Source organism: Carcharodon carcharias, chromosome 1 (genome assembly GCF_017639515.1).
Source record: "Carcharodon carcharias isolate sCarCar2 chromosome 1, sCarCar2.pri, whole genome shotgun sequence".
In the NCBI taxonomy this organism is placed as follows: Eukaryota; Metazoa; Chordata; class Chondrichthyes; order Lamniformes; family Lamnidae; genus Carcharodon; species Carcharodon carcharias.
In genome coordinates, this window is record NC_054467.1 from 71,365,266 (window position 1) to 71,382,859 (window position 17,594).

At 38.9% G+C, this 17,594-nt stretch overlaps 1 protein-coding gene across 2 annotated transcripts in view; it reads left to right on the top strand.

Annotated features, from left to right (window-relative positions):
- Positions 1 to 17,594, top strand: part of tmem131l (transmembrane 131 like) — a 177,923-nt gene that overhangs the window by 66,767 nt on the left and 93,562 nt on the right. For both annotated transcript variants that reach the window (XM_041193310.1, XM_041193320.1), the window contains exons 4-6: positions 7,512 to 7,577; positions 14,044 to 14,167; positions 15,247 to 15,363. In XM_041193310.1, coding sequence (XP_041049244.1) covers positions 7,512 to 7,577; positions 14,044 to 14,167; positions 15,247 to 15,363 — 307 coding nt within the window. The remainder of the gene's footprint in view (positions 1 to 7,511; positions 7,578 to 14,043; positions 14,168 to 15,246; positions 15,364 to 17,594) is intronic.

The window sequence follows — 17,594 nt, forward strand, 5'->3', positions numbered from 1 at the left end:
CTTTCCATACCCTTATAATTACCTTTATTCAGCTAATCAGATTGACAAAGGTAGCCTGGAACATGAGTTCATAGAGTGAATTCCAATTCACCAGTCTTAAACTCACACTTCTGTTCAAACTAAATACAAAATTCTATCATGTATGATTGCTGTTGCCTAGAGGCTCCTTTACTATGAAGTTATTGATTAATCCTGTCTTATTACTCATTATCAGAATAGCCTGCTGCCTGGTTAGCTCTAGAATGTACTGCACTAAGAAATTGCCTTGAATACACTCTATGAACTCATGTTCCAGGCTACCTTTGTAAATCTGATTCACCTAATCTACGTATAGATCAAAGTCACCCATGATTATTGCTGTACCATTTTTACATGCTCCGTTTATTTCTTCCTGTATACCATGTCCTACCTTGTAACTACTGCTAGGGGGCATATAGAATACTCTGACAAGTGATCTCTAACCATTGCTGTTTATTTTCTCTACCCAAGCTGATTCTGCATCTTGGTCTTTTGAGCCAAAGTCATCTCTCACTACTGTACTAATTACATTCTTAGTTAACAAAGCTACCCCACCATCTTTTCCAAGCTTCCCGTTTTTGTTTCAAAATGTCAAAAACCCTTCAGTATTTAGGTTACAGCCTTAGTCACTTTGCAACCATGTCTCTGAAATGGCTATCAGGTCATAAACATTTATTTCTATCTATGCTGACAATTCACCCATTTTATTATGAATGCTGTGAGTATTCAGTTACAGACCCTTTAACTTTGTCTTTTTACCATATTTGTCCTCTCAAGCCTTATCTGCTGGTGCACTCTTAAGTTTGTACTCACTGTCCCTTCCTGCAACACTCTGGTTAGCATTTCCCAAATTGCTACCCTGTTCTGTTACCTCATTGTTTTCCTTTGATTTGCATTTCTCTTGCATGATCCTTTTCCCTCACCATTTAGTTTAAAGCCCTCTCTACCACCCTAGTTATGCGACTCGCCAGAAAACTGGTCCCAGCACTGTTCAGATAAAGACGGTCTCAAATTTCCCTAGTACTGGTGCCAGTGCCCCATGAATCGAAACCCATTTTTCCTACAGCAGCTTTTCAACCAGGCATTCATCTCTCTAATCTTATTTACCCCACCCCAATTTGCTCGTGGATCAGGTAATAATCCAGAGGTTATTGCCTTTGAGGTTATGCATTTTAATTTGGCCCCTAGCTGCTCATAATACCTAAGCATAACCTCTCTCCTAGCTCTATCTATGTCACTGATACCATCGTGGACCACGACAACTGGATCCTCCCCCTCCCGCTACATGTTCCTCTCTAGCTCCGAGCATATGTCCCAACCTGGCATCGGGTAGGCAACACAGCCCCCTGGACTCGCTCTCTCGGCTGCAGAGAACTGTGTCTATCCCTCTGCCTAAACTGTTTCCAACTACCATTACATTCCTATTAACCCCGCCCATTTGAATGGCTTCCTGTACCATGGTGCCATGGTCAGTTTGCTCTGCAGCTCTCACTTTCATCCTTACAGGCTGCAAGACGTCCGAACTTATTGGACAATTGCAAAGGCTGAGGCTCCTCCACTTCTATCTTCTGGATCCCTGTAGCCGCCTCACTCGCAGTGACACCCTCTTATCCCTGACCACTGACTAAATCAGAAGACCCTATCCTAAGGGGCACGACTGCCTCCTGGAACAAAGTGCCCAGGTAACTTTCCCCTTCCTGATGCACTGCAGTGTCTGCAGCTCGGCCTCCAGCTCAGTGATTCTGAGCTGAAGATCCTCAAGCTGCAGACGTGTTTGCTCTGGATCGCACTGGGCCCTGCCATCTTTATTAGTGTTAAAAATGTATTAATTTATAATTAGTATATACTACCACTTCCAATAAACTTTATTCTCATTAAAGTTTACTAATGCTAATGAACCCTTACAATTATTTTAAAATTACATGTGTTTTGAAGATAAATTAGCAAAATACTGACCAACCAATCAGTTGCCTGTTTCTCTGCGATGTCAGTCTTTGACATTTTGTTTTATAATGTTCCTGTGAAGCATCTTGGGATGTTTTATTACATTAAAACTTTATATAATTAGATGCTGTTGACTGATAAATTATTTCCTATAGAACTTGATTGCCTCCTAAACACACCTTTTATTTATCATCACCTGCTTTCTGTTACACCAGATTTCAATTCAGGCAGTTATCTCCTTACTAATTCCATGAATCATTGTTGTCTTGCATTGTATTCTGATTTCTGGATGCACCTAACATGGAAATGTAGGAAACTTTTGTGTACAAATGTGATAATCCTTGGTCAACAATTGCAGAATCCTATCCTGGAGCAACCAAATTGCAGCGGTAACCAGCCTAACCGCTGACTTTTCAGCCCTCATAAACAAAATCGACTTTTAAATAACCACATTGTGTACAATTAGAACTGTTTGTGTGATTCTATAGTTAATTTATGCTATCATTAGGACATGTTGACCAAATTCCCATGTACATCATATTGTGCATTTCATTGAGCTGTAGCAGTCCTTGACGGCCCAAGCTTAAACAAGTGGTTAGTTATTTACAAACATGAGTACTCATTGAAGTTTAATACACGTTTTATTTGACATTCCAAGTCTGGCTTATGATCTAGCAAACTATTTTAATTTTTAGTGTTTAGGTTTAAATTCTATTCAAAAATCATTTGATAACTTATTTAGTAATATGTCTCTAGCTTCTCTTCTTTTGCCCCATTCATGCCCAGTCACTAGTGCAGGAAACTGAACTGTTCCTTTTCAGTATAATTCTGCCATTCAGCTATTAGTGGGTGCACAGAAGTGCTGTGGGAAGGGCAAGCAATCTCCTTTATCCCCCTCCCTGGAGGAGGTGTCTGTGCAGATTTTAACTCTGGACCTTCCATGATTACACAACCAATGTTTCATGTCCTTGGCACAGTGAAATAGAGAGAATCTGCTTTTTATTGCACCTTTCCAGAAGCTCAAGAGTCCTAAAGTGCTTTTAGAGCCACCAAATTAATTTTGAAGTGTAGTCACTTGTTATTGTAAGAAATATGCTACCAGAATATATGTCAGAATCTTTAATATTTATGGCCTTACATTATTTTTCAGTGTTGTGGCTTTTCTAAGATGGTGCATGGTTTTCCCCAAAATGTTTTGAGGTTTTTAGCTGTCATTGGAACATTTTGGTGAGCTGATTTAATTGGAAATAAAATGTGTAGCAAGCAACATGGGTGAAATGTGAAACTGCAGATATTTTCTGTAGCAAAGTGTACTGATTCAATCTCAAAGTTATCTGCTTTCCATGCAGTTTCTTTTCATCAAATGTTTTGACATGCATCCAACAAAATTGCCTTTTGCATTTCCCTGTACAAATAAACAGCAAGGTTGTAGACTAGTTGTAGAACTCATAAAAATTACTTGTATGTTACTTTTTTTCAAGAAAGAAAAGTGCAAGGAGGTGTTTATACTGGTTTGTATTGGATAAGCAATGTTTCATTACTTGCTTATTTGGTTACTTTTCTAATTTTCATTTTGCACTTTATGTGCACTTGGGACATGCTTATATTCTTATGTGCATGAGTACAAGGTGATGTATAGGGTACTGGGAAGAGAATCTGAGGTATGTTTGCTGAAGATCTAATTCAGCAAAGTTTCTAAAGTTCATGTTGCTACTAAAACACACTAATTAAAATCAGGTGAGTGAGGTATTATATCCTTTCTAAAACTGGAGAACTTGCTTAATGTACGCACGACCCGTATTCAGTTAATGTAAATTATGTGTGCCATTATTGCTTTTAAGGCCGGTGACATTGAAGTCCTACAGCTTAGTTCACAAGTGGGCCTGTCTGGATTCGATCCACACTAGACAGTCTTGCTCTGTTGGTTATTGTAACAATAAATCTAGGAGTTTCACAGTTGCAGTGTTCTGTCAGATTTTGATGGTTAGTGAAAACTATATTGTTGATCTTGCAATTTGATTTAGTGGAGCCCTTTGAGCAGATAAATTATCTGGTGGTTATGAAGAGGCTGATAGATGGCAGGCAGAGTTTCAAATAACTGATGGACTGAGTATGTACATGGTAGTTGTGCAAGTCAGAGGAACTCCTGAGAGTAAAATAATTACTTTTTTATGTTGAAATTTTAATTTTGTTTGGTGCCCTTTATAGCAGTGAATAGTATGACAGTGAAAGGGTAATTCAGTTATGACCTGAAGATGCATTTGGGGCAGTAGATTGCTGGGAGGTGGATGGTTTCTTACTGGTCATAAAATTTTGAAGCATGGTATATTACAGCAGAGAAGAAGGCCATTCAGCACATCATGTCTGCACCAATACTCTGGAAAAAGATTCATTCCCTGCCCTTTTCCCTATTTCCTTTAGAGGTTCTCTTCCAAATATTTATTCACTTCCCTATTAAAAGCTACCATGGTATCTGCTTCCATCATTGTCTTAGCATTCCATGTATTAATAACCATCCATTATTCATTCCTCCCTTTGGTAATCTAAAATTTATGTCCCTTCATTTTATTTTCTGTACTCAAACAAGAGTATTCAGCTGTATCGCACCCTCTCCCCTTGCATGCGGGAATTTGTTCATTATTAATTTCCTCCTATTTGCAAGTCCTACATTGATTTAAGCAGAAATCAAAAAAGATATAAAGACATTTGAGATAAAAAGAAGGAAGATAACATGTTAATCATACTGCCACAGGATAAAACCCTTGGTCCAGAAAGACTGCATCAGTGCATATTAAAAAAAGTTGGGGAAGAGATCACTGCTGTTCCCCATTTGTATGAACTTGGAGGCTGGAATAGAAGTACAATTTCAAAATTTTCAGCCTATGCCAAATTTGGGGCTACAGTTAATAGGAAAAATATGCAAAATGGGTTTGTAATTGGTAAACACACTTCAGTATAAATGAGGTGGTGCATTTTGTCTCAAGAACAAGGAGCTCATATACTCCTTGGAAAATAAATGTCTAAATAGGCTAGAGGAAAAGAGGGAGCTGGGAGTACTGATACACAAATGACTAAAAGTAATGATGAATAGGGTCATAAGAAAGCAAACCAAGCACAGTGGTGTATTTCTAGAAGATGAAAATTTTAAGACCATTAAAGAATTTGACAGGGTAAACATAGAGTAGATCTTTCTACTTGCAGAGAGAGCAGAATTGTAACATAAATATAATATGGCCCCTAGTCAATCCAAGAGGGAATTCAAGAGAAACTTCTTTACTAAGAGTGGCTAGAATGTGGAGTGTATTACTACAAGGAGTAGATGAGGTGACTTAGCAAGATGTATTTAAGGAAAAGCAGGTAAACACATGAGGGAGAATGGAACAGGAGGATATGTTGATGGAGGTTAAGTAAAGAGGGATAGAAGAAAGCTCATTGGAATGCAAACAATGGCATGGACCTCTTAGATCTAATGACCTGTTTCACTGCTGGAAATACTACTGTGGACTCAATGACTTATCTGCCTGTTTTTCTTTCTAACTTAACTCAGCTGTCTTTTTTTATCTTGCTGAAATGCCCCAGTAGCTGACTGCAGAATACTTTATGATGACCTTCAGTCATTGCATTGCACTTTTTTGATAGCTACCTCTTTGCATCAATGCTATATGAGGAATGATTACAGCCCTGCCTGCCTAGAGAAAACTAAGCAGGTGGACCTAGGAGACTTAGCTGCAGGTGACCCCCTTCCTGCAGTTTTCCATTTTAACCAGTTGTTCTTAGTAGGCATGAGGGATACCTGTCAGAAACCAGAAGGGTCTTTCTTTAATTATTCCTATTTTCAGAATATTTTATATGAGAATAGTACCTTGTTGTACTAAATAGCAATAAAAGGTGTCGCTAACTAATGTTAAATCATTTTAATAACATTTTTATCAAATTATGTATTTAACTATAGTTAGTATTAAAAATATCACTTACAGTGGGGTATTTTTGCAGTGAAAGTATTCTACACATTCAGTACAGCTGTTACTAAGAATAATGCAAAGTGCTGGTGTTTTGAAACTACTAAATTTAGGATTGCTAAATTAATGCTGAAAGTACTTCATGGCTTGGACATGCTACCTTTGTTGAGCCTTGGTGACAAGTTGCAGAGCAATGTTAACATTTTTGTCACAGGTGGAAAACTATTAACAATACAAATTGTGCCGTAAACTGAAGTGTTAGACCACATAGTGAGTAACTCCACAGATGTGCAGTATTTAAAATGCTGATATTAAATCTGACATCTTGGCTATTCAAACTTCAACATATTTGGCATGTTGTTTTGGAGGGACATCTGCTGACAAACCTTAAAAAGAAAAGCACTTGTTAAAAACTTTTATAACTGAAATTTCTTTGTCGACGTTGTTAACTGTAATACTTAGGTTTTGAGCAGGTTAACCACAGGCCTTTTTAGCTGTGGGAAATTTCAAAAAAACCCAGCATGTTGATGTATGTTATGTAATATTAGCATATGTCTTTTTCCAAAATTACATTTCCTGTATTGCTTCATCAAATTATCTATGCTTTACTACCTGAGAAGTATTTACTTCACCCAAATTCTTAAGTAAAACTAATAATTCTTGTGTATAAATGGTGCGAGTAGTACTTGAACATACTTTGTTAAACATCTAAGTGTGCGGTGGTTATATTTTGCAACTCAGATGCATGGGTGAGTTAAGGCTTGCAGAATTGATTATGAAGCAAATGTTGCTAAGCTCGTATTTTCATACCTTAAATCAAATGCTGTGCATCCATCTACAGCAGTATGAAAACTAGCCAGGTTAGTCATTTGCAGAATATTTCCCATAGATCAGTGCCCTCCTTCTGTACACTGAAAAGTTTAGCTGAACACTGATCACTGGCAGAGATTAGGTGTAAGTAAATCTTGTAAAGCATTGGGACCATTCTGAAACACAGCAACAATGCACATTTAGTACTGTGGAATTATCATTTACTGCTATATCCTGTAGAATTGATTGCTCATAATAAAGTGCAATTGGGAGCAACTATACTTGCACAGAATTTACTGATGCATCTTATGATTGGCATGAATTTTAAAATCAGGCACAATTTTACAGAGGTGACTGCCTCATTGTTTAGCCTGTTGAGCTGTCACAGTCACCGATTCTGAAAGTTGAATCATAAAGCAGTTTTCTTAATTAATTTTCTTATTTCCTTTTGCCAGTTTTCTCTAAGGGGAACTGTGAAGGCAAAATTTAATTTTTCCAATCTTAGTAGTATGATATGTTATATTGAAATTTATTGCATATTTAATTTATTGCTTATTTAATGTATTGCAAGGGCACTTGTATTAGTGGAGTACTGTGATGCTCTTGCATTGTGCAAGGACAGTTGACCGTTTTGCCAAAGCATTGCCCTTCAATTACATTGACTAAATGCTGTTTTAAAAATGAAGCATCTAAGGCATTGTTAGGCTGAACTTGTAAGGTAAAGCATTTAGACTGTATATTGTCTACACCTTTACTTATTTTCACTGTCTTCTCTTTCAGCTCAACAACTGGGCCAAGTGCTAGCATCTTGTATTTTCAACCTCTGCTGCTGGATTTTGGTTTACAGTAAGTGCTTTTATTAATAGTCGCGATGCCTCCAATGCTATATGTCAGGAGAAGGCGAGTTTATGCTGTTTACCATGCCTTTGGGTGAAGTGAAATTCAGCTTGAATAAGAAACAAAATATAAAATCAGTGAATTTAGATGAATTCTGCAGGGGGTGTGCTATAAATGATGAATGTTGCAATTGTGGTTTATTTTTATCCATAGATTGCTTGGCTTAATTCCAAATTTAAAATAAAAAAAATGTTAGGTTTTGTTATGGCATCCCTTTAAAAAGTGATTCTGAAAAAAAGAATGAGCTTGAATTTATATCGTGCTGAAGGGCCAAATGACCTACTCTCCTCCTATTTTTTTATTTTCTATGTTTCACCACTTCAAGTTGTCCCAAAGTGCTTTATAACCAATGAAGTACTTTGAAGTGTAGTCACTGTTGTAATGTAGGAAATGCGGCAGCCAATTTGTGCACAGCAAGCTCTTCGAAACAGCAATGTCATAATGATCAGTGGTGACATTGAGGGATAAATATTCGGCAGGATAACAGGGATTTCTCCCTTTTTCTTCTTCGAAATAGTGGCCTGAGATCTTTTTATTTCCACCCGAGGGACCAAAAGGGGCCTCGGTTTAACATCTCATCCAAAAGGTGGTACCTCTGACACTGCAAACTCCATCAGTACTGCGCTGGAGTGTCAATCTAGATTTATGCGCTCAGGGCTCTAGAGTGGGAGTTGAACCCACAACCTTCTGATTCAAAGGCAAGAGTGTCACCAACTGAACCATTGCCTGTAAAAAGTGAGACTGCAACAATCAGGGAAAAATCTTGGGGGGTCTTTCCTTGGCATTTATATTGCTGCAGGAAGTGTTACTGGCACTAGAAACTTACCCCTTTTAGGTTGTGTCTTGGAGTCTCTTGATACCAAGTGTTGCCTCATTTACTTTGCTATACTACTAAAGCTGGGGCTGCCACAATGGCAGTGCAGTTAAGGGCATTCATTTTATATCAAGTTTTTGTGAGGGAGGAAAAGTACTTACCTAGTGGTGATGAGAAAATCAAGCTTGGTTCATTTTCAATGGCATCAATGGGCATCTTTTCAGTCTTGGGTTTTATATAACTTTTGTAAGGTTTTAAATGCTTTCGAATCTCCTGGCTAAAATAGTCAGCCTAAGGAATTAGTAGAAAATTTTAAGTTGTCTAAAGTGGTTACATGATTTATTTAAATCCAGAAATGGTTTTTTTTATAATAGGGAGTCCAACATTTTCCATATGCTAATCTAGAAGAAATTTCTAATCAGTTCAGTTGTTTCAGGGGGAGTTTTTGGGAGGGGAGAAGGAAGGTACGTTTATATAAATGTTAAAATCCTAATCAATTAAATGATTAAAATGGAACATATATCTTAGGTTATGCAATAATACCTTGTTGATAATTCACTTTCATCCTTGACCTAGATTATGGACGATCAGCTTTTTCTTTGAAATTAAATTGGGTTTAGTGTGTAAATCATTCAAAATCACAAGTTCTAGAATGCACTGACTATTCCACTTCAGTTCAGCTTCTGTCTCGTTTGTTTTACCATAGCTTGACTTACAAATAATTTAATCAATTAAAAGGTTTAAACCTTTTAATTAATTAAATTATTTGGCTGCCTTGTTTGATTTTCGTAAGATGTTGGTTGCAGAACTCAATGTAAGCAAGCATTTTTGATTCACAAACAAGCTTGCGCAAGTCTTGAAATTCACTGGTTCAAAATCACCGGCCCTTCTTGTAAGTGGCCCTTATGTCATCCTGACCTGGAGTGCTTGTTTTTCTGCCCAGAGTCTTGCTAAACGATGATAACTGAATAAAAACTGAAAATGCTGGAAATACTCAGCAGATCTGCAGCCTCTGTGGAGAGAGAAACAGAGTCTGTTTCCCTTTCCACAGCTGCTACCAGACCTGCTGAATACCTCCAGCATTTTGTTTGTCTTCATTTCAGAATTCCAGCATTCACTGTATTTTCCTTCTGAACATGAGAAATTTTACAGCATTCACCAGCTATTGAAATATAACTAGTGCTACCACACGAATTATTTTCTCTTTAAGAAGGCAGACTAGACTGTATGATCGTTCTCCAGAGACGAGGTGCAGGCTTTGGATGAATAGTTTGTTTATTGACATAACATGCACTGATGAACAGTGTATATTTGATACAATAGAACCACATACCTTAGGATATAAAACCAAAAAGGGCTACTTGCTTTTTCTTAGTCAGCTCTATTGTAGATTTATCTAGTTGTATCTCTTCAAAATTAAGCTAATTTAGACTTTTGAAAGTACTGGCTGCCCTTTACCACTGACAACAAACTCTCAGATCTTTGTGACTGAGAGCGGTATCCTTATCATACTTCACATGGGTACAAATGACATAGTTAGGAGTAAGAACGAAGTTCTGCATCAGGAGCATGAGCAGCTAGGAACTGAATGAAAAGGCAGAACTCTACTCTGAGCCACGAGCAAATTGGCATAGGGGAAATAAGATCAGAGAGTTCAGTGTGCGGCTTGAAGATTGGTGTGGGAGAAGTGAGTTTCGATTCATGGAGCATTGGCACCAGTATTGGGGAAAGAGGGAGCTTTACCATTGGGTTGGCCTTTGCCTGAACTGCACTGAGCCCAGAGTTCTACTGAATCATTTAAATAGGGAAATAGAGAGGGTTTAGATTAAATAGTGGTGGAGGGAAGGTTCACGAGAGGGGAGATTTGGAGTTAGAGAAAGGACAAAACAATAGACTATGGTAACAATAAGGGTAATGGTAACCAGAGTGTTACAGGATGGCACAGTGTAGGAACATATGGGTGCACCAGCAAACAAGGTTAAAGTAGGGAAAATTTGTAAAAAGACAGAATTAAAAGCTCTTTATTCATTATAATATGTATGAATTGATAGCACAAATAGAAATACCATTGATCATGGTTTATAAATCCACCTCATGTATAAGACAACCCCATTTTTTGACTATTTTCAACCTATATTAATGATTTGGATGAAGGGACTGACTGTATTGGAGCTAAATTTGACAATACAGAGATAAGCAGTAAAGCAAATTGTGAAAAGGATACAAAGAGTTTGCAAAGGGATATAGATACTACAGATGGCAGCATATAAATTGAACCAGCATATAAGATGACCCCCCTATACTTGGCATATAAGTTGACCCCCCCCAGCCTTTTCTGCTGAGCAATGCTACACTTGCATTAGGAGTCAACTGGTATCCCATACTGAAGCTCACTTGCAACAGCTTGTATATTGGTTCACCCGAGCTTGTGAGGTGTTGGGACTGACTATCAGTGTCAGGAAGACCAAAGTTATGGGGCAGGATGTAGTGATTCCCCCTTCCATCAACATTGACAACTTCACTCTGGAGGCCATCGACATGCCTTGGATCAGTAGTTACCAGCAACCAGTCCCTAGATGCTGAAATTCAGCACCAGGATTGCCAATGCCGCAGCTGTCATGTCAAAGTTGAGAAATAGGGCATGATTTTCCCATTGGCGAGTGGGGGGGCAGGGCCCGCTTGCCGACACGTAAAATGACGTGCGGTGACATAGGGCGGAACTCCCAACATCACCCAGCCCCATTTCAATTTTCAGGTAGGCGGGGGCTCAGCAGAATCAGTTGTGCGCCCACCAACCTGTCAATGGCCTATTGAGGCCATTGACAGAGTCATTAAATTAATTAATGGACCTGCATGTCCAACCTTAAGGTTGGTGGGCAGGCCAGGAGCCCTGGCGGGAATTAGCAAAAGCATGAAACCTCATCCACGGGTAGGATGAGATTTTATGTAGGTTTTAAAAAATTTAATTAAAGTATTTTTTTAAAATTATGGACATGTCCCAACTCGTGACAGTATAGGGATTCCCCCACACCCGCAGAGGGAGCGCATAGCGCTTCTGTGCGAATGTCACACTGGGCTGGCCCTTAATTGGCCCGCCCACGTAAAATGACAGTGCGCCCCCAATCGGGGGCGCTGATTGGAGGCACCCCTCCGCCCGCCCACACTTCAACTTCCCCCCCCGATGGAGGCAAAATCCTGCCCATAGAGTGTGGATTAACAGCAAACTAAATGAAAATAGAAAGCTCCATGTGTACTTGGCTGTTGTGCTCTCAGCATCCTCCTTTTGCAGTGGTGATGCATGAATAACTTAGGCAAGTTAAGAAAAGCAGTTGAACAGCTTCCACCTCTGCTGCCTCAAATGAATATTGCGCATCTCCTGGGAAGACAGAATGCCGAATATGGAAGTATACCAGCTTGAAGGGACCCTAAGTATGTTTGCACTCGAGTGACCCTGTTGGCTGGATCATGTGAGTCAGTTGGATACGGCTGCATCCCAAAGACATGCTCTGTGGCGAGCTTGCTGTTGGCATGAGCCCACGTCTGTGATACAAGGATGTCCGCAACCAAGATTTCAAGTCCAGGATTGGAGCTGATGCATGGGAAGCCCTCGCTGCTGACCAGAGTACATGGAGATGAGCAGCCAGGAAGGCTGTGGAAAAAGCAGAGGAGAAAAGAAATGATCAGTAGATGGAAAATGACTCACCAGAAGAAAAACATATCAGTTAACGTTGGGCCAACGCTATTCATCTGTGCTAGCTGTGGGAGGGACTGCAATTAATGAATCGGCCTTCAGAGCCACAGCAGACGATGTTCAATACACAAGTGATATACTCCCTGGGCACATTCCATCATCTCCTGAGATGGACAGATGTCAATAACTTAACAATTTTCAGAGCCTTTGGAACAGTTTTTCATTTTGTTTGCATTGCTGCATTGTCATATGTGTGGCCTGCATTAAGTGAAGAATTATATCAAATCATACTCTCCCTGTTTTTAATTTTTTAAAAAACTCACCAACATTGTTGAATGTTTCTGTGGCTGATCAAAATGGTTCACCCTAAAGACATCCAGTAAAGCAAAATGCATTCTACTTCAAATTCAGATGACAAATTGCAAAACAGTAATGTTTATTATACAGGTACATTGATTTAGCTTGCACAAAATATTAACTACTATTTCAAGCCCTTGGGTTGAAGATCTGAATATGTTATCTGTTGGGGGCTTTTTTTCCCACAGTGCAATATTAAGGGAGTTCTGCAGTCTTGGAAGAATGCTGTTTTGGATTAAATGTTAAGACCCAGCCTGCTCAGATGGATGTAAAAATATCCCATGGCACTATGGAGTGTTCTTGCTGACATTTATCCCCAATGCAGTACCTAAATCAGATTATCTAATTATTTATGTCATTGCTGTTTTTGGGACTTTGTGCACAAATTGGATTCTGTGTTTGCCAGCAATACAGGAGTGATTACGCTTCAGAAATGCTTTGGGACATTCCAAGGATGTGAAATGTACTGTATTGAACGTCAGTCTTATCTGTGCTGTAGGAATTGAAAACCATTAGACTGCTATTTTATCTGATTTTTGTAACAACTCTTAGGATTGTTTCAGATCATCCATCTAAATATTGAAGTGTGACAAAATGTAATTATGTACGTCATGCAACAGGCCTTTTATGACATTGGGGGGGTTGCGGTTTTGGAAAACTTTCAACTTCACTTGCCTGGCTGGGTAACCTGGTGAAGTAAATCATGTGCCTGTTGCAGAAAATGCCTGATTTTCATTCCGCTCATATCAGTAGAATGAAAATGGGGTGGGTTCTGTAACGGGTGCCTAACACATTTTCTGCCTTTTATTTTTCAGTTTCTGATGAAATGTCATCAACCTGAAATGTTAACTCTGTTTCTCTCACCACAGAAGCTGCCAGACCAGCTGAGTATTTCCAGTCCAAGCAATCTCTTCATAGCTAAAATTCCCATTCTTGACATTATCCTCATAAATTTGGTCATAGCCCCTCCAGTGCAATCACCTCCTTTCTGTAATTTGGCGACCAGAACTTTATGCAGTACTCCAGCTGTGGCCAAGCTAATGTTTTATATAGTTGTAGCATACCCTCCCTGTTCCTAAACTCTAGGCCTGGGCTAATAAAGGAGAGTATCGCAAATGTCTTCATAACCACCTTCTCTGCCTGCCCTACTACCTTCAGGGATATGAGGACATAGATTCCAAGGTCCCCTTCCCTCCATCCTACCATTTATTGTGCATTCCCTTTGTGTTTTCCTTCCCCAAATGTGCACACTTCTCCCGATTAAATTCCATTCGCCACTTCTCTGCCAAGCTGATCAGTTCATTGATAGTTTCCAGCAGCCTACAGCTTGCATTGAAATAGTGCCTTCATGAGCTCATAGCATCCCAAAGAGCTTTACATGAAATGAACTAATTGTGAAGTGTAGTCACTGTTGTAGAGAAATGTACCAGCCAGTAGAGTAATGTTTTGATGTGTATTTGGTTCCATTACTTGCACTTTCTTGCTGTATATGAGACCAAAAAAACCTAACTTTAATCAGTTCCTTGTTTTACTTTTTCTTCTCTTGTCTCCAGGCCAGTGGGGCAGCCAAAGGTTAAAGAGTTTTTTATACAGAATCCAAGCTGGGAGTTGCCAGTCATATTGGTTTCAGTGTTTACGTTGAGTAGACATTTCCATGTACCTCCTGTAGATAACATGGTAAGTATTCACAAGCCTGCTGACAGTCAGCTTAAGCAAATAGCGGTACCCTTGTAACTTTTGCTGGTATCTGCAAGAAATAAAATCGATATTGACAATGTTCATTCATTCATGAACTGTTGATTGACCAAAACAAGTCTAGTGAAGTTAAAACTGGTTCCAGATTTTCAGAATGATGAAGGCATATTGAAGAGAGTTATGTGCAATGGTTTCAAGGAACTGCTCACTTTTAGTAACTTGTTTGACTGCAGTTTTTAATATCAAAAAATCACTAAGGTGAAATTGTGGTTTATATGTGAGTTGATTTATTTTTTGGTTATACAAAAAGTGTGTAAAATTTACATTTGTTGCACTTAATGAATAAAATTCTTGTGTTTTAGAAAAAACTGGCATTCTCAGAAAACCACAAGAATTTAAATGTCTGTAACATTGCCGTTGCAGATCCTTTAATGCTCTGAGAACTTTTTCTTTGGACGACATTGTCAGCTTTTATTATGATAGTCCAATATTCACATTGGTGAAAATGTAATTGTGACACAACTTCCTCAGCACTGCAGAATTGGTGCAAAGAAACTTAGCCACAGTTCTGCAGCAAAGGAAAACCTAACCATAATTACTTCCTGAAATGCCAGACGTCTCAAGACGGTAGAACCAAGCACTGAACAGACCATTATTTTAGGGTTCAACACAATAAAACTGTTTTATAATTGTGGAACTTTACATGTTGTGCTGCGTTTGTGATCCTAAACAACCTTTTGGGAAAATGTCATATTGAGCAGCTCCATTGTTGGAAAATAAGTTGAATTGTCCTTTAAAATCTTTGGGAAAAACCTCTTCCTCAAGTTGTCTGCTATTGATAGTAGCTCAGGGAGAAAATTGTTTGGATCAAGTATAACATAAATTGCAAGATATTATTGAAATTTCATTTTGCTGCATTAATAACATTTTTAATAGCTGCAAGTATGGCACAACCACATCAGTGTTTAATCTATGTATCAAGTGTTAATGTGCGAAGGAGACATATATATAGACTGTAATTATCTTCAAGAGAACTTAACATTGTGTTTTTTACCCTCCAGGTAATTCCAGCAGGAGGAAACATTCTATTTAGAGTTATCTTCCTACCCACAGAAGAGGGCAACATGCAAAATTCTTTATTTATAAACACTTCTACCCATGGGACCCTTTCCTATCAGGTTAGTATATAGACTTAATTCTATAGCACTCTCTGAAAATCCCTTTGCAAAGTGCACACAAGAGTCACAGGTGTATCTGCTGTACTATATTGTGCAGTGTCATAATACAGAACAAAGTATGCACCATTTGTACTGTGCTTTAAAGTGTATTTTTATTGTGGAGAAAGGCAATGAAATGAAACGTAATCAAGTAGTTTACTTCACTTTACTTCAGTTCCTAATGAAGTTGATACACAAGTCTGTTGGTTATGTCGTTTAGGTTTCATGCCTTTTGTCACTCATATCTCTTGGCAGTTGTTCGCCAAATCTGGTCATTTAGACTCTCAGTTGCTCACGTCCTTTTGTTCTTTCTCCTCTTCTCCGTCACTTGTGTTCTGTACTGGTTTTTGTATTTGTTGAACTCATTGATAAATTGAAGATTGCGTACATAACACGTAGTTGCATATGCTTGTCTTAATTACACTTTAATATTAATAGAATAGATGGAGGATTTGAACTAATTTTGCAGTGGATGGGAACCTGGATGTAGCATTAGAAAGGAGAAACAAGGTGCACAAAGGATTGGCAGAGTCTGATAGCACAAGAGTAAGAAATAGTAAAGTATTATGTGGGGTCAGACGAAGAAGGATCTAATTTAGATTTACAGTGCATGTAATGACATGAAGTGTGGTAAGATTTGTGAGCTGCAGGGGTAAATATATGGAAATATGATGTTCTGGCATTAACTGAGGCCTGGCTCAAAAAAACAGCAGGACTGGCTACTCAATATTCCTGGATATAAGGTGTTCAGGTAAAGTAGGGAAGGAAAGAAAAGAGGCAGTATTGAATAAGGAGACTAATACCGTGCTGGAGAGAAAGGGTATCCTAGAGGAGTCAAGGACAGAATCAGTTTGGTTAGAGTCAAGCAATAGGGGTGCCATTACACTACTGATTGTAATATATGCATCACCAGCTAGCGGGAAAGAGATAGAGGAACAAATTTGCAAGGTAATTACAGAGGTGCAAGAGCCATAGAGTATTGATAATTGGTGATATTGATAATGAATTATCCTAATATGACTTGGGATACTAGTGTAAATGACAGATAGGAAGAGGAGTTTCTGAAGTGTGTTTAGGAGAATTTTCTTGACCAGTATGTTCCTGGCCTGAGGAGAAAGGAGGCATTTGCTGGATCTGGTTCTGGAGAATGAGATAGGTCAAGTGTTAGTAGGGGAAAATTTAGGGGAAAGGGATCATAGTATCATAAAGTTTAAATTAGCTATAGAAAAAGACAAGGGGCAATCTACAGTAAAAATGCTTAATTGGGGAAGGGCCAGTTTCATTGACTTGAGAACAGATCTGTCCAATGTAATTTGGAATGAAAAGCTGAGAACTAAATCTATAACAGAACTTAAAGGCTTCCTTTAAAAGAGGATATGGGTTGGGTACAGTCAAGGTGCGTTCCCACAAGAGGGAGAGGCTGTAAAAACAAAGCCAGAGACCCTGAATGACAAAAGAGATAGAGAGTAAGATGAAGCAGAAAAAGGTTGCGTATGTCAGATAGCAGGCTGGTAATACTGATGAGATCCATGTTGACTATAGAAAGTTCAGAGGGGAAGTATAAAGAAAATAGGAGCGGCAAAGAGAGAGTATGAGAAGAGAGTGGTAACTAACGTCAAAGCAAATCCAGAAGTCTTTTACAAGCATATAAATAGGAAAAATGCCGTAAGAGGAGAGGGTAGGACCGATTAGGGACCAAAAAGGTGATGTATGCATTGAGGCAGAGTCAATGGCTGAGGTACAAAATGAGAACTTTGCATCTGACTTTTCCAAGAAAGAAGATGCTGCCAGAGTCACTGTGAAGGAGTAGGTGGTTATGATACTGGAGGGGATGAAAATTGATAGAGCGGAAATATTAGAAAGGCTGGCTGTACTTTGATAAGTCATCAGGACTGATAGGATGCATCTGTGGATGCTGAGTGAAGTAAGGGTGGAAATTGCAGAGGGACTGGCCATAATCTTCCAGTCCTCCTTAGATACAGGGCTGGTGCCAAGAGGACTGGAGAATTGCAAATGTTACAGCCATGTTTCAAAAAGGGTGTAAGGATCAACCCTGCTACCACAGGCCAGTGAGTTTAACCTTGGTGGTGGGAAAGCTGTTAGGAATTATAATCTGGGCAAAATGTGCATTCATTTGGAGAATTGTAGATTTATTAAGGAAAGCCAGCACAGATCTGCTAAAGGGAAATCCT